At 42.2% G+C, this 22151-nt stretch overlaps 4 protein-coding genes across 4 annotated transcripts in view; 1 reads left to right on the forward strand and 3 right to left on the reverse strand.

The window, feature by feature from the left end:
• Nucleotides 1-1364: 1364 nt before the first annotated feature.
• si:ch211-195b11.3 (uncharacterized protein LOC100334344 homolog) lies at nucleotides 1365-3476 on the forward strand. Its single transcript, XM_062524080.1, has 4 exons — nucleotides 1365-1493; nucleotides 2314-2351; nucleotides 2619-2728; nucleotides 3204-3476. The coding sequence occupies exons 1-4, from the start codon at nucleotides 1445-1447 to the stop codon at nucleotides 3256-3258; spliced, it is 252 nt and encodes an 83-aa protein (XP_062380064.1). The 5' UTR covers nucleotides 1365-1444; the 3' UTR covers nucleotides 3259-3476.
• Nucleotides 3477-4081: 605 nt separating this feature from the next.
• sil1 (SIL1 nucleotide exchange factor) lies at nucleotides 4082-10744 on the reverse strand. Its single transcript, XM_062524081.1, has 9 exons — nucleotides 10307-10744; nucleotides 10072-10213; nucleotides 9850-9958; nucleotides 9555-9654; nucleotides 9272-9460; nucleotides 5194-5315; nucleotides 4945-5041; nucleotides 4652-4816; nucleotides 4082-4552 (listed from the first exon to the last, which is right to left on the reverse strand). The coding sequence occupies exons 1-9, from the start codon at nucleotides 10409-10411 to the stop codon at nucleotides 4190-4192; spliced, it is 1392 nt and encodes a 463-aa protein (XP_062380065.1). The 5' UTR covers nucleotides 10412-10744; the 3' UTR covers nucleotides 4082-4189.
• Nucleotides 10745-11086: 342 nt separating this feature from the next.
• spdl1 (spindle apparatus coiled-coil protein 1) lies at nucleotides 11087-17852 on the reverse strand. Its single transcript, XM_062524082.1, has 12 exons — nucleotides 17760-17852; nucleotides 16962-17136; nucleotides 16621-16797; nucleotides 15824-16018; nucleotides 15323-15472; nucleotides 15133-15231; nucleotides 14899-15009; nucleotides 14594-14734; nucleotides 14024-14127; nucleotides 13552-13739; nucleotides 12466-12769; nucleotides 11087-11309 (listed from the first exon to the last, which is right to left on the reverse strand). Exons 2-12 carry the CDS (start codon nucleotides 17124-17126, stop codon nucleotides 11153-11155), a joined length of 1791 nt encoding a protein of 596 aa, XP_062380066.1. The 5' UTR covers nucleotides 17127-17136; nucleotides 17760-17852; the 3' UTR covers nucleotides 11087-11152.
• Nucleotides 17853-19991: 2139 nt separating this feature from the next.
• LOC134068613 (calcium-binding protein 2-like) overlaps nucleotides 19992-22151 on the reverse strand; it is an 8821-nt gene continuing 6661 nt past the window's right edge. Inside the window, exons 3-7 of the mRNA XM_062524299.1 lie at nucleotides 21057-21087; nucleotides 20787-20921; nucleotides 20596-20705; nucleotides 20276-20423; nucleotides 19992-20157 (exon numbers count right to left, since the gene is read on the reverse strand). Coding sequence (XP_062380283.1) covers nucleotides 20132-20157; nucleotides 20276-20423; nucleotides 20596-20705; nucleotides 20787-20921; nucleotides 21057-21087 — 450 coding nt within the window. The 3' untranslated portion in view covers nucleotides 19992-20131. The remainder of the gene's footprint in view (nucleotides 20158-20275; nucleotides 20424-20595; nucleotides 20706-20786; nucleotides 20922-21056; nucleotides 21088-22151) is intronic.

Consider the following 22151-nt stretch of genomic DNA (forward strand, 5'->3'; position numbering starts at 1 on the left):
GTTAGGTGGTGGCCTTGCTTGTCATGTGCTCTGCTGACCTTCCACTTGCACAACAAGGTGTTGCTGTTAACAACATTATGCTGAGATGAGTCATCTGCACACGAAATAGACAGATCTATTTGCGTTTCCCCAACCAAACCTGGCAGCCCTAGTGAATAATATCATTATTTAAGATAACCTGTGAGATAGGTTGCTATTTATAGGATAGGCTGTCGAGAAACAGTAGGCCTATATAACAGTATGTCCACATGGACAATGGACAAATTGAGTGGTCATACAGAAGGTGGAATCAAATCCAACCTTTGAAATAAATCTTTCAAAGTTAGATACAAATACCCTCTGCTAGGCCTACACATAATACCGTTTCCTATAAACAGAGGCTGAAAGAAGGCAATACCTTAAAGTAAAACTGAGATATACCCCAAGCCCACCAAAAATGGACAACTAAGTCAAAACATGACACTAATACAAGTGGTTACAGAAGGGGGAAATGAATCTAATAAAGTTATCTGCTCTGATGTGCTTATAGAAGCAAAACCAGTGCAAACCCTGAGAAACCGAAACTGACTTATGAATAAACCTGAATACACAAGAGTTCCAATGAAGCCAGAGACTGAAAATGTTTCCTGAACCTGAAATACTTGTACACTGTCAACATGTAAACATTTCATATCACTGAGTTTATCAACAGATCATTTCCCCGTTAAAGGCTCAGGCAGTATAGCCATAAAGACATCATTATTTTGAACATAACAAAAGACTCTGTAGTTATTTCCTGGAAGAAAAAAAAGTCTGTTGGATAAAAATACTTCCTCCTCTCAATAGTTCAGGATGGATCGTCTCATTATGTTTTAAAAGACAACCTTTATGAGGCCCTAAGATAAGCATAATTGGCATGTTGTTTCTTCTTGTCAAGTCCTGTCAAATGTCAAGTAAAATATTTCTCTTTAATGGCTATTGTTCCTTTTGCCATTTGGTCAAAGTTATGAACCGTATATGCTTAAAGGAAGCTATTATTCTGTGTGACATATTTTGCCATCTTTCACAGCAGGAAGTTATTTTTTTCATGGTTTATTTATGATTTATGAAAGCTCTCTCTGTTTATATTATGTATTTAATTTTAAACACTCTAAAGAGTATGATATGGAGAAATATTCAAAAGAGCAAGCCAGAGCGATTAAAAAAAGCACTCATAGCATTGTCAGCTTTCTCCTCACTCATCACAAACTATTGTGTCTAAAGCGTCCTAAACTAACTAAGGCAATGGCGTGCAACAATATACTGCGGGTTATGTCACCAAGCAGGTTTTCAAAGCAGAGGAGGTGGTGGTGGGAGGAGCAACAACTGGACATCAGTCCTCACTATTTAAAATAGTGTGGCAGGAAGACATACAAGACACACCTGCTGAATCTCACAGTATCTGTACCACAATCTGAAAGCCAACATGAAGCTGACAATCGTACTCTGTGCTTCGATGATTCTTTGCCTGTCTGGTAAGAACAATTTGCTTCACTTCATTGATTTGTAATTTATTTAGTATGACAAATAAACTGGCCACCGGACACGCTAAAACAATTACACTGTAGAAGTAAAGGGATTAGCAAGTGGTTGGTAGTGTGAGTTTCTATCTTTACATCCTAGTGAGTTTGTTCATGTAAAGTTATATGGCTAGGTTTTGACACAGGTATTTGTTGTTTCAAGTGGCCTACAGACAATGATGGGTGGGAATAGTGATTTTAACAAAGGTTTGTAAGGTGATATCTCTTTCCCATCATAGCCACCATGTCACATAATCAAAATTCCTTGTTTACCAACAATGTCAACTGAGAAAACATATTGGTTTGTATGAGAAAAAAAACGATAGGCCTATAGTCTCATAAAATCACACCCAACACCATAACAATGTAGAGAGCATTATTAAGAAGATAAAGTTTACTGTCAGACATTGTCATTTTATGAGCACATCATTAGTCTCAGTGATTAATATGCACATGGCTATCTTAGTATAAAAAAACATGAACACAACACATGTTCTGGCATCACAAAGCTGACTTCCTGAAGATCAGGTTTTGGAAAAAAAGTGTTGGTGTATAGTATGTCTTGAGGGTTATTTTGGAGTGTTGAAATAGAATATAATTATCATTATCATGCAACAGACTGGTCAGAAACAATAGACAGTTGCTCAACAACATTCCTTGGAGTCACTACCAAGACATCATCCCCATTTGTTGTTGCCATATGAAAGGAGAAAGCACGTCATGCCGCAGTCTTCATACAACTCATTCTCTTCCACTATTGTTTTTTCCTTAATAGTTGCTCTGGCTGAGGATGCTGCGCCAGAGCCCAGAGAGGTGAGTGATGATCTGAGCAATGTTTCAACTGGACATCGTATGCCATACACAATACAGACATTCTCTCCATTATAGAAATACCTATTTTTGGACACAAACTAACTTAAAGTATCTGTTTAAAAGTTCAACATCTGAGGTCCATAAACACACTTGTCACTGCTTGATGTGTACTTCCTACTTTGCCAAGCAAATAGACAGAAAGGAAATGAAGCAGACCACAAACACACCATACTGTCCGCGATAAAAAAAGATGTCTGTCTTCCACAGGCAAACTGTGCTCAATACCTAAGTGATGCATGCTCACGGGAATACAACCCTGTGTGCGGAGACGATGGCCACACATACAGCACAGAGTGCATGCTCTGCCATGAGAACAAGTAAGTCTTTCACTTAAAACGTCATCCCACCGGGGCACAACTACTGTGGCATAGTAGATGAAATAGAATCAGGAACAGACATTAAATAAACATGTCGTTAAAGAGAGAGAATTATTTATCTCTCCACCTGCTGTCAAATGATCACTACTTTAATTACCACATCAAAACACCATTGTTTGGAGGTTTTTATTTATCTGGGGTTGTTGACTTTTCATCACTAGTTTGCCATAAGTTCTTTTATAAGTGTACCATGTACTATTCTGGATAAAGAGTGTGAGAGTGGGCAGGTGTTGGAACAGCTGCTCCAATGGCAGTAAACACACATGAGACTCCCCATTTCAGGAGGGAGAGGTCTCATGATCTCATCACAACATACGTCATCATGACACACCTCTGAAAGGCCTTGATGGGAGTTAGTGACCCTTTCAGTGGCATGTCTAAATAATTGGTTCTCCCACGTCTGTCTTTTATCCAGGGAGAAGAGGCAGCATGTCCGTGTCATGTACAACGGGCCATGCAAGGCTGAATAAGCATCTGTCTCCTGATGGTCAGCAATGGTGAAGGCCATAACTGCAAATGCTTGCTACAATACTTACATTTTCTGGAAATTACTAAGCATCTCTCTCTCAGTTCAAGTCCTCTCCTGTCTTCCAAAGTCCTCTGCTTTTCGATATAGCTCTGTAACCTCATTAGGCATGTCAAATAGGACATGTATTGTAATGTGCAATAAAGTTACTTAGCACTTCAATGTTTTCACTCTTTACTGTTATGTCTGAAAATGTGACACATACAGTACAGTACTTCACAGTCAGAGTGGGGGCAGGCAACATACAAGAAATGTCCTTCTCTGTACAGGAAAAAACGCAAAAAACTACTCCATCACAAACAAAAGACTTACAGACAAGTAGACAAGAGTCCTCTCTCAGTCCAAATGTATGAGAGAATGTACATACACTACATTCAGTGTACATTCATACAATATACATTCAGTTAAATTAAACAACCTGAGGCCAGCATATGCTTTATGACTTTTCATGTGTTAGCCATGCCATGAACTCCCAAATGGAGAGTGGAATTGCAGTTCTTAACAGAATGGCTGGGATATGATGTGCGGGAAAACCACAGACAACCAATGTAGGATAGTGTTTTTTAGCAGCAACTGTGGCCGAAGAAGCGGATGCGCACATCCAAAAACATTTTTGAAACAGGTGCTAGACAAAAATGTGTCAAAGAGAGAAGGGGATGGTCTGCACACAGTAGAATGGCTCCAAAAAACTTTATTTATTTACTAAAGAGGCAACGTTTCGACCAACAGATCTGCCTAATAAAAATCTGTTGATCGAAACGTTGCCTCTTTAGTAAATAAATAGATTTTTTGGAGCCATTATACAGTGTGTAGACCATCCCCTTCTCTCCCGGTAATGAGATGTCAATCAGTGATGTCCACTTTCCAGCTTAGGGTCACTGTACGTTCCGCACAACCGTGTCCAGTAAGATCAGGATTTCACCAAAGTAGCCCTCCTCCTCTCCCAAGTCCTGTTCTGTAAGGGCCAGCTCCCGGTACTGCTCCTGCAAGCCACTGAGTAAATGGCTTAGGGCACGGTTCTGCCGAAAATCCTCCTGGCAGTGGGGCATCATGGCCAGGAGGGTTCTCAGCGCCTTCTCCCGCCAGTCGTGCTCCGAGGAGTCCAGCAGCTCGGGCACAAAGCGGCACCATCCCTGCTCCGCCAGGACAGGTAACAGGGACACCTGGGCGTACTGCCGCAGACGTTCCTGATAAGAGGAGTCAGGAATCTGGTCCAAGCCACTTTGTAACATCAATTCCTAGAAGAGGACAAAAAAACAGACTGTGTAGTTAGGAGCAGCACTGTGGGAATTAGTCAGCTTTTTTCCCGGGGTAGTCTGGATCAGATTCCATCTCACCTTCTCAATGATCATGTCGTAGATCAGGGTGATGATTCTTATGCGCAGAGACTCTCCACCCGGCATTTGAAACAGGTCGACAAGCACCTGCATTCCACCCAGCTTAAGGAAATGGCTTTGGGCATGGGGGAAGTGACGCAACAGTGAGGCAACAGCAAACAAAGCCTAAAATTACAAGGAAAGACTGCCATGAAAAGAACAAACAAGGAAACATGATACAGATATAGACATGACATAGACAATAGCAATGGCAATAGCAATAGCAATAGCAACCCATATCCAAAAAAACATACCTTTTTCTTGACAGAGATAGGACGAGGAGTGGCAAGTAAAGTCAATAACTTCTGTAAAGCCCCACCCTCTATGGCCTCTACTTGGACAGCAGGGTTACTGAAAACAGGACAACCCAGGTCAACAATACACAATACACCCCCACAGCCATCACACAAAAATGACAGCCTCAAAATAGCATGCTTACTCTTGAAATACTCAAATGACGAGAGATAATTTACATGACACACGCAAATGAAACGCCTCCTCACCTGGAGACAGCTGACCCCAACACAAAAGCTGCACCCTCTTGAAAGCTTAAGTCTGAGCCATTTAAAGCGTTGAGCACCAGTTTCATTCCACCCATAGATACCAGGTTTTGTGCATTGTCCACCTACCAAAATAAGAGATGTCTGATCAGTGATGTACCGACCGAGAACTTCCAGGCTTTTATTCAGAATCCCTTTAGAAACCTTCTGAAAGTATTTCTGAATGTAGAAACTAATGAGAAAACTAGATGTTCTGACAAAAACAGTTTCCCTCTGCCTGTACCTGAGTCTGTAATTTGAGGGGAAAAATGTCTGGACCATTTAAAGTCAGCCAATTAGGACAACAGGACATCTTCAAATGGCCGTCAATCCTGTATCCAACCCAATTATGTGCAAGTGAATGGGTTCCTTCAACATAACCTAGGCCTGTGCAGAACGGATTGGTGGTGTTTACAACACAGCTCTACAGACTGCACACCAATTAGGGATTGTGTCACTCTGTGCTGTGGCGTTATCAGGTCCTCACACTGATATGGGACATAGTAATCTCGTGGGAGCAAAGCAGCAGTGGGTTTCACCGCCAGAAGCTGCAACCGCAAAAGGCGGGAGACAGCTTTCCAACAGGACATGGTCCTCATGCGCTTGATGCTCTAACAACAAATATGTTATTTTTCATAACATAACATTGAAAACATGTTTATAATAATGCTGTTTTGCAAACATGCTTGTCCAAAGAAAATCGTGCCCGGTACATATAATACATCTGGAAGTGTATCATATGATTCTTGTAATAGTGCAGATATAAAACAAACTCAAATGACTTATGGCACTGTGCGTCATCAAATAGATAACAAAAACATATCACTTAAAGGGACACTTCACCGATTAGCATTAACCCTACAGTCACACACGCTACAAGAGACAGCGACAACTCCACAAACTCGCCGTTGAGTGGGGAGGTGATTCGCGAGTGATTGACGGCTAACGATTGCTACGTGCTAGGTGGCTGACCGATAGCTCGTACATGCCTTCAGATATATTTTTTGGTTACAAAACCTGGCTCTTTGGATTGTAAAGTTCATATTTCTCACTAGAAGTAGCAAAATATAAGGCAACAAACCCTGAACTTACTTGTTAGTACAGAAATACTGCCTTCGTTTAGTTGGCTACCGCCGGTCATTCCGACATACCAGCACTCCGACATTGACGTCCAATTGTCGTAGTGGAGGCATGTCTCTTTATGGGAAAAAGTCCCACCACTCCGACATTTGTTTTTTTCATGGTCGCAATGGGGTATTTAACTTTTTTTTCAAACAACGTGCCATTCCGACATGAGGTCATTAATAGGCTATTAATGTCATAACTATATCCAATTGTGTAAAATAATAAAGATTCACGTTTAAAATGTCATTGTGAAGACTGCTTGATATGTTATGTGTCTGTTGCGTGCACGACTCGGGGAAGTGAAAGCAGTTCTATAGAAGGCAAGTTTTCTTCTCTGTCTCATTATTCGCGGACTAAGTGGAGCTAAATTAAGTTATTATTTTGCTGTCACTTCGTCTGTTTTATGGCCTAGAAGGTTGTATTTGGTATCTGTGGATAGCTCTAGCTCTCCTCTTTTATCTGACATGCAAGCCGTATCTTTTTAACCACGGTTTCACGAGTAAATCAAACGAAAGTGCGGTAGCCGAAGCTATATGATTCTTATTTGTTTGTCACTTCGTCTGTTTCTGTAACACAAAAGGATCGATGTGTTTGGTATCAATGGAAAGCTCTGTTTCTCCTCTTTCATTTGATATGCGTGTTATGTCTGTGCGATGCCTGGTCCCGGAGTAGCCTAATTCAAGCGAGAGCAGTGGCTGCGTGGGTGAACGCAGAGCAATATAGACTGTAAATATGATAGCCTACTTTCATTTAAATTCATGATTTTATTTTTATTTTCATACTTGATCGTACAGACACGTGTCTAGTCTCGTTGGAAAGCCCCGGTTCTGAGCGCTTTCATGGTCTCATCTCGCTGTGACTAATAATCGCGGAGCAATGTACAGAGAAGAATGGGTGTGTTTTTTGACGCACTTTGCGTCCGTCCGGCTCATATAGGGTCCGTTAAATTGACGTGGAAAAAAAATAGGATTTGTAAACTGTCGGAATGGGGGTAGTATAATGTGTCGGATTGGCAGCATGTCGGAATAACGGTACGGCCAGATCTTTCCGACACTTCACTTTGTCGTGTCGCAACGGTCGCAACCCGCTATTTCCCTATGGGTGACGTCAAGCGACTTTAACGGACCCGCAAAGCATTCCGGGAAGGCAGCGCTGCATTTGAAAACCTGTCGCGCGACAGAAAAGCTGGCCGATCCCCAGCTCTATGCAAATGAGTCCGTTGAACGCGAGCCATCTGTCCAATGAAAGCACGAGGTAGTAGGTTCGTCGTTGTAGTACAACAGTGCCCGTGAAACTTGGTTCCGTATACAAGTCAAATTCATGTTTAAACGAACTCTTCCACGACCAGCTAGTTGTCCATAAAATAAACGAAACTTGGATTTGGAGAAATACATTGACTGTTGGTGTTTCTGGTGAGGATTTGAGATTGCATTGAGTAGTTTAAATAAAACAATATTTCAAAATGGCTTGCATAGTTTGTGTAGGCTATTAATATTTTCGTATGCTGTTAAATACACGCCTAAAATGGTGTATATTTGTGAGAAACACTTTAGACAAGTTAAAACGAACTGCTTATGAACTGCTAACTGACAATTCAAACGAAACGCCCACTCACGACAAACGAGGGGAAGACGTGCGACACCTTCCGACACATATGTAGTGCATATGTGTCCACACCGTAACACCATGTCTGAATAGCGGCATGTCGGACGAAAGGGATGTCGGACTGGCAGGATGTCGGACTGCCGACATGTAACCCGTTTAGTTAGCTCCGCCATCTTGGATAAAAAATTCAACTTTACTTTCAAAGAAGGAACGTCACGCTGCCTTCACTCCGATTGGCAGTCGCTTTGTCGCTTCGCTCAACATTTGCATAAAATAGCCTGCTTGTCTATTTTAGCCCCGCCTTGCTCGCGACAGCGGCAAGCTTGTCGCTTGTCTCTGGCAAAAGTCTACTCCCATTGAAAATGAACGGCAGCCTGTCTCTTTGTCGCTGTCGCTTGTAGCGTGTGTGACTGGGGGGTAAGCTTTGTATCTTTAGAAAACCAGTCATGTTTTTGAATGTTTGCCTTGAGATGGGAGAAATACGGATTTCAATGAAACCCATGAATTCCTGCTTTCAATGATGTAAAATGATGATTTTTACATCATTGAAAGCAGGAAGTCCAACATTGAAATCTGTATTTCTCCCATCTCAAGGCAAACTGAGGGAATGATGCACGACCATTCAAAAACGTGACTGGTTTTCTAAAGATACAAAGTTTAATGCTAATCGGTGAAGTGTTCCTTTAACAAACTAACTTACTCTTAACCTGTGTTATTATTGGGCTTTTCAAGCCAAGTTTATACAACGGCAATGCCTCCTTGTGTGGATTATTGCTACTTTTGTTAGCCAGTTAAAACTCCCTGTGAAGGTAGGTTATTATCTCTCTGTAAGTTTGGGATCAGCCATAACAATTGTCTCATTGTTTTCAAATTGTTTATAACTTTAGAGCTATCCTGTTTTACTACTCAGTTTGTATCTCTTTGCTTACTGACTAGGCTGACTGACATGGCAGCCGTGGGCTACTGGTTAGGGCTTGGGGCTTGTAACCGGAGGGTTGCCGGTTCGATCCCGATCAGTCACTAGATTACTTGAGCAAGGCACTACTCCCCGGCCGCCGCTGGTTGGGCAGGCAGCTCACTGCTACGGGTTAATGTGTGATTCACCTCACTGTGTGTTCACTGTGTGCTGTGTGTTCACTAATTCAGTTAAATTGGGTTAAATGCAGAGAAACGAATTTCCCTCACGGGATCAAACAAATATATATTCTATTCTATTCTAGACTAGAATTCGTTGTGCTCAAAGAGTAAAAGAGGTTGTAAAAGAACCTTCTTTCCTTTTTTTGGACATCCTGACAACATTGCCAGAGCTCACCTGGTGGACAAGGTATTCCAGCTCAAGAAGAGCTTTGACTCTTTGCTCCGCTGTAGCATTGGAACTGTTGAATTGGGCGATTAACCTGCGCATGATCTGCACGTCTGTCTCCATGTGCATTTCAAGCTCAGCCAGATCCCTCTTCAGCTCATCCAGGGGACGGAATTTCGCCTTCAGTGCCTCTTCTTCCTATACAGCAACAGAGGCACAGTTAGAGAGCTTCCTGTTGCTCACAAGAGAAGTGAAATGAAAAGACTTCACAATTCTACTCATAAAGTCATACCTCCTGCCTCTGTGAGCTGGTGGAGTCATCCTCTTTGAGCAACTTTAGGGCTTCCTTCAGCTCCTTTGCAGTAAAGGATGGGGCCTTAGTGTTAACCACCCTGGGGAAAGAAATGTATCATGTCCATTAGATCTTGCTCCATGCCACTTAATGGCAGTAAGTTTCCACAATACCATACCAATATTAGTTTTGTGAAACTACAATTACAAAGGAGTGATTACAATCAAAGTGCTTTGAAGTCTTTAAACCACACTTCACTTTTTGTAAAGACAATTTCAGCCATTAGTCTCCATACCTCTGTCCATCTCTGAGGTATTTGGCCTGCTGTTCCTCTGACAGCTTGGCTTCCCTTTGCCCTGTCTGAAGATTCAGCCTGACGTGAGAGCCTGCTGGAACTGCCTGACCTGAATACAATGAAACACAGATCAAATGTGTCTTTCCCCTTGCCAAAGCAACAGGTGTGACGATTTCGTTTCATGAAGCTGAAATTTGACTTTGGCCTTGTGAGAGAACATGCCTGGTTTGAGAGTCTGCCATTGGTTAGTAGGCTGGAACACCTCAAGATCCTCAGAATCAAATTCATCGTCCACGTGGGCCTCCTCATCACCACCGGCGTTATCTGACCCTGAATCCTCCACGACTGTCAAGGCTGAAGGTGACTGCAGTGCAGAGAAATATCACGCTGAATATAGTCATATTTATTTGAGAGATGTTATCGAGGCTTCATTGAGTAATTTACAGGTTTAACTTACAGGTTTGTCACTGACGACGTAGACGACTAGCAGGCCCAGCATCCAGAAGATAAGCAATTTCCTCAGTTTACTACAACTATTCGGTCTCCCACAAATTAGTGGCATGATGTCAGGAAAGTAGGATTTCTAGATAACTAATACGGTATCACATATGTCTGGGAGTAGTCACTAATTAAGCTAATGTGAAGCTAACCTTATGCTGTTTGGGATGACAGCTGCTGCATGACGGAAGCGATCCTTTGATGAAATTACACATACACAATACCTTTAAAAACCTGTTTACGTCGGTTTACTTACATCAAATTTCTCAGCAGATCAACTACTCACTATATGGATTGGATAAAACCATAGGATAAAACTTATTTCTGCGTTAGCGTTGCTGTGGAATAGCAAATCAAACCGACGAAGCATACCGCCAGTCATCACAAAGCCCAAGAACCAATCACAAGTGGAGGAGTGTACACTTTGTTGTGCGTGCTTCGGTATTGGTCACAAAACCCCAACTTCCCTGCCCACTGATATGACGCGATGAGTGGGCCTGAGCTGTACAGCCTTTCACTTTCCGATCTGATCATCGTGTTCATGTTATTTAAATGATTTCATTTTGCAGCAATAATCAGTAAACACAACTCATTTCCTTGCATTCAGCCTTTGACTTGGGAATGAGAACAACTGTGGATGTTGCATTGCATCAATTCAGTACAGAAAGACAACTGTTTGTTATTGTAACCCCCCAACCTGAAATAACACATGAAGCACAACATTTTTGTAGTTGTTTTTATTAATTTATTATATATAATAATTAAAAAAGAAGTGATTTGAGCCATTATCAGTTATAATTCAGAGCTATTGTTGAGCACATTGGTTTTGCATTGTATTCTGTGGGGCAGCATGGATGGGGGTGGGATACTTTGATTTCTTTTTCCTCTCGCCTCGCCAGTTCTCCCCCTCTCCCTGCCTGGCGTCCATCTCCTCTGACATACTGCTCTCTTCTGATGAAGACCTACAGAAAAACCACCTAATTTGTGTTGAGGCAATAACCAAATTCCCCGTACATAATAACCTTTCCCCTGCAGAATGATGCCTCAAAGAGTCACTGTTGCAGGCCCCTTTAAACCACCACCCCAACAGATTTACACAGGTGCACATACAAACAAAATGCATATTGACACGAGGATGAAAAACGTATCATGTCTTTTCAGATAGCAATGTGATCGGTTATGGTACTACGTTGTATTAATTAAGTAATACACAAATGCCTTTATGTGTACTATTTTTCTAAATAGACACAAAAGGTAGTTCACATTAGAGTAGAAGTAAGTACCAATAATTAGCTTATAGATCAGTAACATGCACTGTGTACAATAACACATTGTACTTTTGTGCTGAAGGAAACAATAGCCTAGGTGCACAAAAGGCTCTTCCTGTACACTCATTTATTTCCGGTGGAAATTAAACTGTTGTAACGGCATCTTCTGTTACATTATGCTCGTTAAATCTTCCACTCTGACACTGAATATCTTGTTCAACTAATAATAACAGTTTCAACACGTATAAATCTTTCTTTGTCGTAACGTGCTGATTCCCAGGTGCAGCATCCAACCGGGTCCGTGTAGACACTAATTGCATTACCAATAGTGGCAGGCTCAAACACACCTGGCTCCACCGGAAACAAACGAGTGTACAGAGAGCCTTTCCTGCATGTAGCCTATTCTACAACAAATGTAGACACAAACACATTGTACAAACAACTGAGGGGGAAGAAAGACGGCAACATTCCAAATGTTAAAACATGAACTGTTAGTGAACTCCGGATTATATTCAATTTACCACCTAGTCCTCAGGTTCAGGTCCATTTAAAGATGGCCAAATGGTTCAGTCACGCAAACCCCTGTTCTGGCAGCAGTCTTTGCAGGGGCTCAGTAGACAACTAGCAAGTATTCTTCCCTACCACAGCAGGGCCCTTGAAAGGCAGGGGCAGGGAGGGCAGCGAAGGACGCGGAGCAAGGGTCCTCACAAATCCCAGGAAGAGGAAGAAGACAAAGAGGGCGAAGTGGACACAGCGTGACAGGAAAGACATTGGCTGGCAGAGAGCCGTGCTGGAGGAGGAGGAGGAGCAGGAGGAGGAAGAATTTGATGAAGAGGAGAGGGGCACTGACCTGGGCGGTTTTGGGATGGTAACTGGCGGCTCGTCGGAGATGCGCACACACTTGCTGTCACGGGGCTGCGTGGGGTTTAGGAGCAGGGCATTGGCAGGCTGCAGAGGAGCTGCTATCAGCTGCTCCTCGGGACACTGGGGGGCCCCCGGTGCTGGCTCTGGCTTACAGGGGTCAGCCTCTGGGCGGCTGGCCAGCTCCGTCTCCATGGCAGAGGGGGCGTCTTGGCTCGGCACAGGGCCTTCAGCGGGGAGATCAACTGGAAGCTTCTCTCGCCTGCGCTTCTGGACGCGGCCTTTACCCACCTCTGAACACACACAGATCTCCCATTAGTCACAAGTCATGCTGCTTTAGCAATTTGTTAAATAGAATTGGAAAAATTAGTCAGTGTATGATACTCAACAATAACGATATCAAATAAAATGTTTGACATATTGGTGTTGGCTGATGCTCAAATAATGTTATATTAATAATAAACACGCCGTTGACAGAGACGAGATAAAAACATTTTGGACTTAGCTCCTCTTCAGCGTTCCCAGTTTTAGTTTCTAACTTGAAAACACTAAAGATGGGCTGAAACTGTTTGTATCTCAGATTCTGTCCATCTAAGGCAGTGTTTGGCTTATCTTAATACCACACTATTTAAGCAGCAGTCTGAGTGTGGTCTCACTATTCCATCTACAACAAAACTGACAAAAAATAAACATGACTCTGCCACAGGGCAGCAAAACGCAGTCACCTTTGCCAAATCAATGAATGCATGACGCACATCATGGAGAGTGAGATATATTCATTAAGACAAGTGATTGATATTTGTTTGACCTTTTCCTGTTATTTAGAATTCATCAGTTAATTTCTCACAATCATGAGACTGTTTTGTTCCCCAGTTTAACACCACAGCAGGAAGTGTGTAAGCACATAAACAGACGTGTTACCAGGCAAAAAAAAAACCCTGTGGTAAACAATACTTACAGTATGTTATATGAAGTCCCTCCCTTGCATAAGCTTTTCTAAACAGCAGTGTGCTAACAGTGACCTCCTACGGTCAAGCTCAAACACAAATGAATGTTGTCAAAACAATCAAGTTACCACTTGGCTCGTATTTGAGACGCAGTTCCTCCACTTTGACCTGCAGCCTGATGTTGTCCCCCTGGCTCTGCTTGAGGGACTGCTGTGTGGCGAACAACTTCCTCTCCATCTCCAGCACCTTCTGGCTCTCCGACAGAGACTTCATCCTCTCCAGGGACAGCTCTTTTTTCAGCTGATCAGAATCTTTACTGCAACAATAAACATATTTCATTTACGTTTACATTGTTTACATTTAGCCACTCAGCATGACTCTTTTATCCAAAGTGACCTACAACAATCAAGGTGCAATTAAGTTACAGTTCAAGTACCATAATGTGAAAGTACAAGTACAATTTCAGCACATTATTGTCACCTCTATTGCCAATTATAATGTCAGATTATACAACTAGCAAATGACAGGTACACTTGACTTAACACATCTAAGTTAAAGGCATGGATATATGTATGGAAATTGGGTGACAGCGTAACTCACACAGAATTGGATAGTTTCATCTGAAGAAGATCTGTGTAGTAGGTGTCGTCATGTGTCTCACCATCGGCTGGTGGGCCAGATGGGCATATAGCCTTCAGACTATTCTGTTAAACAAAACAAAACAAACCACACACTTCAATAAGGAGCCAGGAGCCACATCTGCCTGGGAATGTTTGCTACCTCCACCCTGTACACCTATACAATAACTGTTGACAGCCATAAAGAAAGAATAGCCTAGCTGGCCATCACTAACTGTTAAAGTGTGAGGTCTTTCAACAAACAGACTTGTTATAGTATACCATCTACCACCACCTTTTGTCTGTTTAAATGTCACGCAACCTTTAGTGACAACAGTGTAGTTTCTAGGCTGTTCTATAACATTTATATTACAAATTTTCTTTATTGAGTCAAGCACTGTCTTAACTGAAAGTAACTACTCTGCTGCTGAACATGAAGTATGTACATGAGGTATATCAAATCATCATTACTTATAGATTTTACTGTTAGTGGAGATCCAACAAAACATTCAGGAATCATCAAGAGACAGCGGTCAGCCACAAGCAGTCCAACCTGATCAGATTCCAGCTGCCGCACTTTGGTCATGAGCGCTTCGATCTCTTTGTTCTTCTGCGACAGCATGGACTGCATGCGCTCAAGCTGCTCAGGGTCTGCCCCCGACCCTTGGAGCTGCATCAGGGCCGCGATCTGCACCTGCAGCGCATCAAGAATGGGGGAAACTGGCCTTAGTAAAGGGAGTCCAAACAGGCCATGGCACAGCAATGACATTTTTCAGCTGTGACACTCCACCACAGACCATATTAGAGTGCACACAGAGAGGACCACACAGCAGAGATGCAGCACTTGGCGAGGTGTACCTTCATGCGATGCATCTGCTGCTTTGAGAAAGCATGTTGCTGCTGCAGGGACTTGTACTGAACCTTCACGCTGATCAACTGCCTCTCCATCTCCGCTCGCTTGTCCTCCACCTGAGGGACAGACAATGGCACACTCATTACCACGATCACCAATGCACACCAAGCAACATGAAGACTTGCTCAGAAAGAAAGAAGGGATTAAAAAAAAAAAAGACATCCTCAGTTAAGCTCTACCTCTGCAAAGAGAGAGTTTCCTCTGCTATCTGGATCCTGTTCCTTCTGAAGCAGCTGGTCCAGCTGGATCTGTAGCTCCTGATTGGTTTCACGTGCTTTCTACACACCGACAAGGAGTTTTATGAACAAATACTGCGCAATGATCAGAATTAACACAGCTAATCAGCAATCATCGCTTTGTGGCGTGTACCTCCAGAGCGTTGTAGCAAGAGACAGCTTCCTTCTGGCGCTCCTCCTTCTCCTCCGTCAGTTGCTCCACCTGCCGCTGCAGGCTGGTGCTCGCCAGCTGCAGCTGCTGCTCTTTGTACTGGCACTCCTGAAGCTCCATCTTCAAGTCATCCTGAGAAGCAGAAAAACATTGATGTTTACATTGAGAGGGGCTTGCATTGACTTCACTGCTTACAATACAACAGTTAAAAATGTTTTTTAAAGACTAGTTTTAAGAAGACTAGCTTCTTCAGTAATATAACAACACAGTTCAAGATTCATTCAAAATCTGGACAAATCTACAATCTGTGTGTGCCGCGTTTGCTCGTCTGAGGTCACAGAAGAGGGTACATGATGGGCATGAAGAAGCTGGGCATATGAGCCGACACGATCAAACGGTGGCGACTAAACATAATTCATAATCCTGTTAACATGTCCATCCTCAGGCTTGGCCATATAAAGCATTTTTCTACCCGGTCCTCACCATGGCAGCCTCCATGTCCATCCTCTGCACCTGCAGCTCCAAGATCTCAGAGGACATGGTCTCGTGGGCTCGCTCAGTCAGCGCACGCAGCTCCTCGGTCTTGTTGCTCAGGGCCTCGGCCTGCACCTCCAGCTTGTGTCGCAGCTGCTTCTCCGCCAGCTGTGCCTCGTCCCGCTCCGCCATCATGCGCTCCATCTAAAGGAACCATTACGGCGTTGTTAATGGTTGATGCATTGGTCGGCGTATGCGGAACAGTTTGACACTACTGTCAAACAGTAAACATTGTTCTGTAAACATTTCTGTTTATCAAATGTGTGGATAAATTACAACCAATTCGGGGCTCCAGAGTACGACCACATGCAACCAAAATGTTTAAGAATACGCAGTCTGGAGTACAGAGTACAGAACACGCAGCGATACGCTTCTGGTGGAGCATGGCGGAACTACAAGGATCTGGCGAGAGTCAGGCTACAGAATACGGAGTCTGGGACGCAAGTTCCAACTGGTGCTCGTCTTAGTTCATGTAAATAAAGGAATGTTTTTCAGTCATAATTTGCCTCCAGCTTATTCTATTAAAAAAAATGTGAGAAATCTTATTCTCAATTTAAAATCATGAATCACAACAAATTGTCAGTATCTGTCTGTATTTTTACATCCCTAATTACTGTAACAGTAACATGGATACAATGCAACGCATGAGTAGGGTTGCTTCTAACTCTACACAGAGGATCATTGAAATATGTCATAATGCATTAGCAACTGTTTGCAAAAAAGAAAACTGGGTGGAGGATTTGGACCTTGTTCTTGTAGTCACTGAGTTCATGGGCATGGCTCCTTTCAAGCTGAGATTCTTGCTGCTCCAGGAGGTGCCTGTGCTGTTTCTTGACCTCATCAAACTCAGACTGCAGACTGGTCAGCATGCGTGCCTTCAGCTCCACCTCCCGCTGGAGGGAATACTTCTCCTGCTCCAGAGTCTGGAATATGGCACGGTGAAAAGAAACAGTTAGCCTCTCTCCTTGGTATGAGCTACATTCAGATTCCTACAGCATAGCTGGCATTCATAACACTTCAGCAATTTGTCTTAATCATGGCAACTCTTTCTACAAGGGCAGTTGATATGTTTTCAGCGAGACGTCACCTCCATAGCATTGGTCATTTCAACCCGCTGGTCCTCCAACTTGCTCTGCAAGTTGAGTTGATCATCCAGGAGCTGAAGGCCATACTGGGCAGCCTTCTGCACTTCCCCCTCCTTCTCTTTCAGCTTCCGCTGAAGCCACTGCACATCTGAGCTGCCTGCCATCATTGAGGAGAGCCTTGAAAGAATAACAGTATCATTGCAAAAGAATAGTAACATAGGTTCTATCAAACAAAGTTACAATTGATGAAGGACGCCGGTAAGGTAATGGTGTGACATCACCTCAAACGAAGTTATGCAACCAATAAGCATAACATTTAAGATATACATACAACCTAAAACGGTGCATTCATTCGCATGGGAAACCCATTTCCCCACTGAAAACATCATCGTTCACGTCACCGAATGTGGGAAGAATAGCCCTACCCTTACAAGCCTATGGCCGTTGCAAACAACAACATTCAACTAAATGTTGACGTGCCCTGCAGAGGTAAGAAAGACAAGCTGTTTGGTAGCATATTACTTATATGCGCTGCATAAGCGACTTGGAAAATTGAGCTATCTCAGTTGCAACGACAATAATATATTCTAAATTGTTTGGTTTTAGGCAAAGTGAGGTTAACGTTCGCCTTTTCTAGTTAAGTTAGCTAACGTTAACGTTAACGTCAATGTTAGTAACGTTGCTTTCAGCTGGACAAGAGCCCACTAAGCTCTCTCGCTAACGTCCATAATCAAAATCTATCTATACGATTTTTCCATAAAACTGTGTGTTTTAATAATTCTAAAATAAAGGCTACTTACACTTTTAGCAGTAATGTCAGTTAGTTATTGTCAGCTGCTTCTTTTAGAGATTCGCTTAGCAGGCAAACAAAAAAGTTGAAGGTTCAATTTGAATTCAGCACCAGTCTCATAAGTATCGCGAGAAGATTAACGTGCAGGGCTCAGTGATTGGTGTTCTCGCGTGCTCAGATCTCCGACGTGATTGGTTCTCAGAGTCGATCGCACACTCAAATTTGTTACTTTGTAATGCTTATCTGATATAGTGAAATTCTTCAACGTGAAATGCATTTGAACCTGTACTAACCTGAAGAAAAACACCAAAATCTTGAAGTTGCTTAGACAAATAGAACTGGTGTTATCCTGTTTTATAAAGTAAAGTTTTTATAATGACTCCCATCTGGGCAGAGAGAAAGGGTCGTTACACGGACCGGAAAGGAATAACATTTTAAGTAATTTTCTGTATGTATGTATGTATGTATGTTTGTATGTATGTAGTATGTATGTTGTGTTTGTATTGCTGCTGAAACACTGTAGGCTAATTTCCCCTTGGAGATTAATAAAGTCTATCTATCAATCTATCTATCAATCAATCAATCAATCAATCAATCAATCTATCAATCTATCTATCTATCTATCTATCTATCTATCTATCTATCTATCTATCTATCTATCTATCTATCTATCTATCTATCTATCTATCTATCTATCTATCTATATATATATATATATATACTGTAGGCCTATGTGGTTTAATCATACAAATAAGCCCCGTTGGATTTTATGTTGGAGGACGACACATTTTAAATTGCACGTTGTTGAACGACTAGCCTACTCAATTAACAAAAGTGAAAGTGTTTTTCATTTTAGGAATAGCTTCTGTTTTATAGGTCTGAGGCAAGCACAGAAAAGCTAGTTGAATCTACCTTTTGCCTATATGTTAGATTATGGGATGATGGGATTATGCTTATGATATTGCTTTTGAACAGAATAGGTGTAATGCTGTGTAGGCTTATACAATGCATCAATGCAGATTCTGTGTATCATTCATATAAACTTATAAGATGTATAAGTTACAGAAATGACTTGTTGACCTTCACTTTATGTGGGGGGACACTTGAACCTGGAGCTCTTCATCTATGTAATTGATTCTTTCTGATCCAGTTCTTCTTGGTAATGATTCACTTGAAAAAGACATACCTCCATGGAGTTTCTTCCCTTGAAGTGGATGGTTGATGGAAGGTTGACAAAGGAGACGCCCATCAGAGGACCTTATTGGCTAACATGTCCACATTCACCATAAATGTGAGGTTTGACGACTCACGGTAAGACCTGTGTCAGTTGCGTTCAATTGCTCTGCAAGTATGGAAGAGTAGGCCATAGCTAGCCTATAGGCTGCTGAAGTCTGTTGAACACATGTTTTCTTTTACTGGACGTATGAGAACTTCCTGTGTTTTATTGTAGATAAAGATAGTGTTAATAATATATTTTGAATAGATTAGCCTACAGAATAGTCATTCACCGGTGCATTATTGTTAACGTTAATATTTAATCAGTCTTTATTATTAACGCCCTATTTTGAGCGCTATTTATTATGGCGTGACTGCCACCTGCTGGTCAAAGATGTACTAACACATAGCAGCATGCCATCCAAACCATGGGTACACTGTACACAACACATCTGAGCAATGTCTTTAAAGAACAATGTCTCACTAGACTGGTAACTTGGCTCCCTCATTTTCTGAAATTTGATTGCTCAAGAATTAGTCTTTGAGAAAATGTGTTATTGTAAAACATTTATAAATGCGGTGTTCTTTTTGCCCAAGGATAGTGAACCTTCTACGTTGTTGTCTTTAAAACAGGCCAAAATGTCATTATCAGTACAAGTATTACTGAGAAACATGAAGAAAAGGTCAAATGTAATGTCTCATAAGGACATTTCTAATAATAGTACAACAGTTCATGATTGAATAAATCAAATGGAATTAAATGTCACGTAACTGGATTTGGCATAATCAAATGAAGGTGACCTGGTCTGTGATGTCCGTGCAAATGGAAAGGTTGAGAAGTCAGTTTTATAGAGAAGTCTTTTTAGTAGCACTGATACAGCTTGGTGTTGCTATTCATTCAGTATTATACTAATTGACTAATCACATGGCAAAGGGATATAAATGACAAGCAACATTCTTTATTTACAGTATGTCAAACAAATAGCCATGACATGTCAATCCAACACATTGCCACATTCCCTCCCTTTCTTCCAGAGTTAAAGCTTGGTTTATTGCTGATGCTGAGACCAAAGAACGAGGAGAAATCATTATCTGTCCAGTTATTAAGACATGTTCCATCAGCGGTGGTTATAAAGAATATATCACTCTTGATACAGACTGATACAGTCAACGAGACATCATCCGGACAAATTCTGAAATCAGAAAGAAGGGGAAGAAGTCATAAGCACACTTTTTGTCATGCACTGAAAGGAAGGCCCCATGACAGTATAACACTAAATGAGTATCTATGGGTTTGCTTGTTCTGCGTACCCTCAAAGTCCACAAGTCCGTCTCCATTCAGGTCGCCGTCTCGTAGGATCTCGTCGATGTCTCGCGGGTTCAGTGTTTCGCCCATCAGCTTCTTCATGGCCTCTCTGAGCTCAGTCAAGCTGATCATTCCATCACCATTGGAGTCAAACTGAAGTGGGAACAATGGTCAACATACAGTATATTGTACAAATACATGCAAGCTTTCACAGGCCTGAAGCTGTACATTGTAAGCTGTGTGTGTGTGTGTGTGTGTGTGTGTGTGTGTGTGTGTGTGTGTGTGTGTGTGTGTGTGTGTGTGTGTGTGTGTGTGTGTGCCTTACCTCTTTAAATGCATCTCTGAGCTCCTTCACCCCTATCATATCTGCCGTCTCAGCCAGCATCTTAGGCCCCATGAGCTCCACAAAGTCCTCAAAGTCGATCTTACCTCCAGCTGCGCAACACAAGTCAAGCCCTATTAGAGTGCAACTTAAACAAGCAATGTTTTGTGTCTCGTAAAGATGATGTCACTCACAGATCTGCTGGCTGAGCTCAATGAGTTCCATCTCAGTGGGCATGTACCCCATGGTCCTCATGCACTCTCCCAGATCCTTACAGTTGACGAAGCCGGTCTTGTTCTTATCAAACTCTATGAAGGCCTCCCTTAGTTCTAAACAGATTACACACACACACACACACACACACACACACACACACACACACACACACACACAGAGTACGGTGAGGGTCGTTGATTCAAGGACAGAAAGAAAATGAGAGGGAGAGAGGAGCTGTTGTGTTGTACCTTCAATTTCCTCTGGCCGTAAGTCTCTGTCCTTCAGAGAATGGAAAAAGACAGAGCAAAAGGGTTAGCTACACACTACTGACTTGTCTCCTGTTAATGAAACACACAGATATCTCTTTTCTCCGTCCCTCAGTTAAAGTTCCACTCTAGTGAGCTCATTCCAAATTCATACACTGAGGCCTTGGGTGGCACGGGAGGTGGGTTCAGCCAATCTCATAATCTACCACCGTCGTCGTGTGGCCAACACCACTATGTACTCCACACAGTCATAACATGTAACATACTAGATAATCCCAGATTTGGGAATATCGCAAGCAAAGCTTGTGAAGGGGTCATGACCCAGTGATGCTGATTCCAAACCGTTTGCCTCTGAGGAATTCATTCTGCCATCTCTGTGCCCATTTGTCCCTATACTCTTCTGTATATTCTTTCACACTATGCGGAAACACAGGCCACACAGTTGTCACTGTATATTTTCAAAACAAGTATTTGCTAAATTCTACTAATAAAGGGCACAGGAGCACCTTTGTTGACTTATGGTTTAAGAATATAATCAAAGGTAGCAGAGCTTTAACAGTATTGATATTTAGCTGGAGTGGAACTTCAACTGATCCATATAAGTCAAATTGTGGAAAGTCTGACAAATGAATAGCACACAATCACAATCACATCGACAGACCCTGGAGGAGAAGGAACATGGTCACAATGAATAAAGAAAATGGCAAACACATTGAACAGATTATTTGACCTATGTCCATTCAACAAAGCATGACTGGAAAATAACAGGCGTTGTGAGGATTGCACTGATGACTTTTAAAGGACCAATGAGAACATATTGACAAACATTATGTGAATGACATGAATGAATTGTGAAGTAAATGTCCTTTCCTGAAACTTTTAGCTTCCAAAAACTCCAGATACATTTCTTAGTGAGTGAGTTATTTTGCTTCATCATCCAGCAAGAACCTTTCCTGACTCATTTTGTATTAATCAGGGGATTCCACTGATAGATGGCAATGTCATGGCTGACATGGTGATGATGAGATAAGGTCATGGTTGTTCTTGTTTACATTAGATGATGACAGGGGACAAACA

This window comes from Sardina pilchardus, chromosome 21, assembly GCF_963854185.1.
Source record: "Sardina pilchardus chromosome 21, fSarPil1.1, whole genome shotgun sequence".
NCBI classification, from domain to species: Eukaryota; Metazoa; Chordata; class Actinopteri; order Clupeiformes; family Clupeidae; genus Sardina; species Sardina pilchardus.

Bases quoted from the DNA above. Each gene is read 5' to 3' on its own strand.
- spdl1 (XM_062524082.1), bottom strand. From the start codon at position 17,126: ATGATGGCAGGCAGCTCAGATGTGCAGTGGCTTCAGCGGAAGCTGAAA. The intron at 14,735-14,898 runs GTACACCTCGCC...GATGCGCTGCAG, and splicing joins AGCAGATGCATCGCATGAAG to GTGCAGATCGCGGCCCTGAT. The intron at 13,740-14,023 runs GTGAGTTACGCT...TTATTGTTGCAG, and splicing joins ATGAAACTATCCAATTCTGT to TAAAGATTCTGATCAGCTGA.
- si:ch211-195b11.3 (XM_062524080.1), top strand. From the start codon at position 1,445: ATGAAGCTGACAATCGTACTCTGTGCTTCGATGATTCTTTGCCTGTCT. The intron at 1,494-2,313 runs GTAAGAACAATT...TTTCCTTAATAG, and splicing joins GATGATTCTTTGCCTGTCTG to TTGCTCTGGCTGAGGATGCT. The intron at 2,352-2,618 runs GTGAGTGATGAT...TGTCTTCCACAG, and splicing joins CTGCGCCAGAGCCCAGAGAG to GCAAACTGTGCTCAATACCT.
- sil1 (XM_062524081.1), bottom strand. From the start codon at position 10,411: ATGCCACTAATTTGTGGGAGACCGAATAGTTGTAGTAAACTGAGGAAA. The intron at 10,214-10,306 runs GTAAGTTAAACC...TCTGCACTGCAG, and splicing joins ACGTCGTCAGTGACAAACCT to TCACCTTCAGCCTTGACAGT. The intron at 9,959-10,071 runs GCATGTTCTCTC...CATTGTATTCAG, and splicing joins ATGGCAGACTCTCAAACCAG to GTCAGGCAGTTCCAGCAGGC.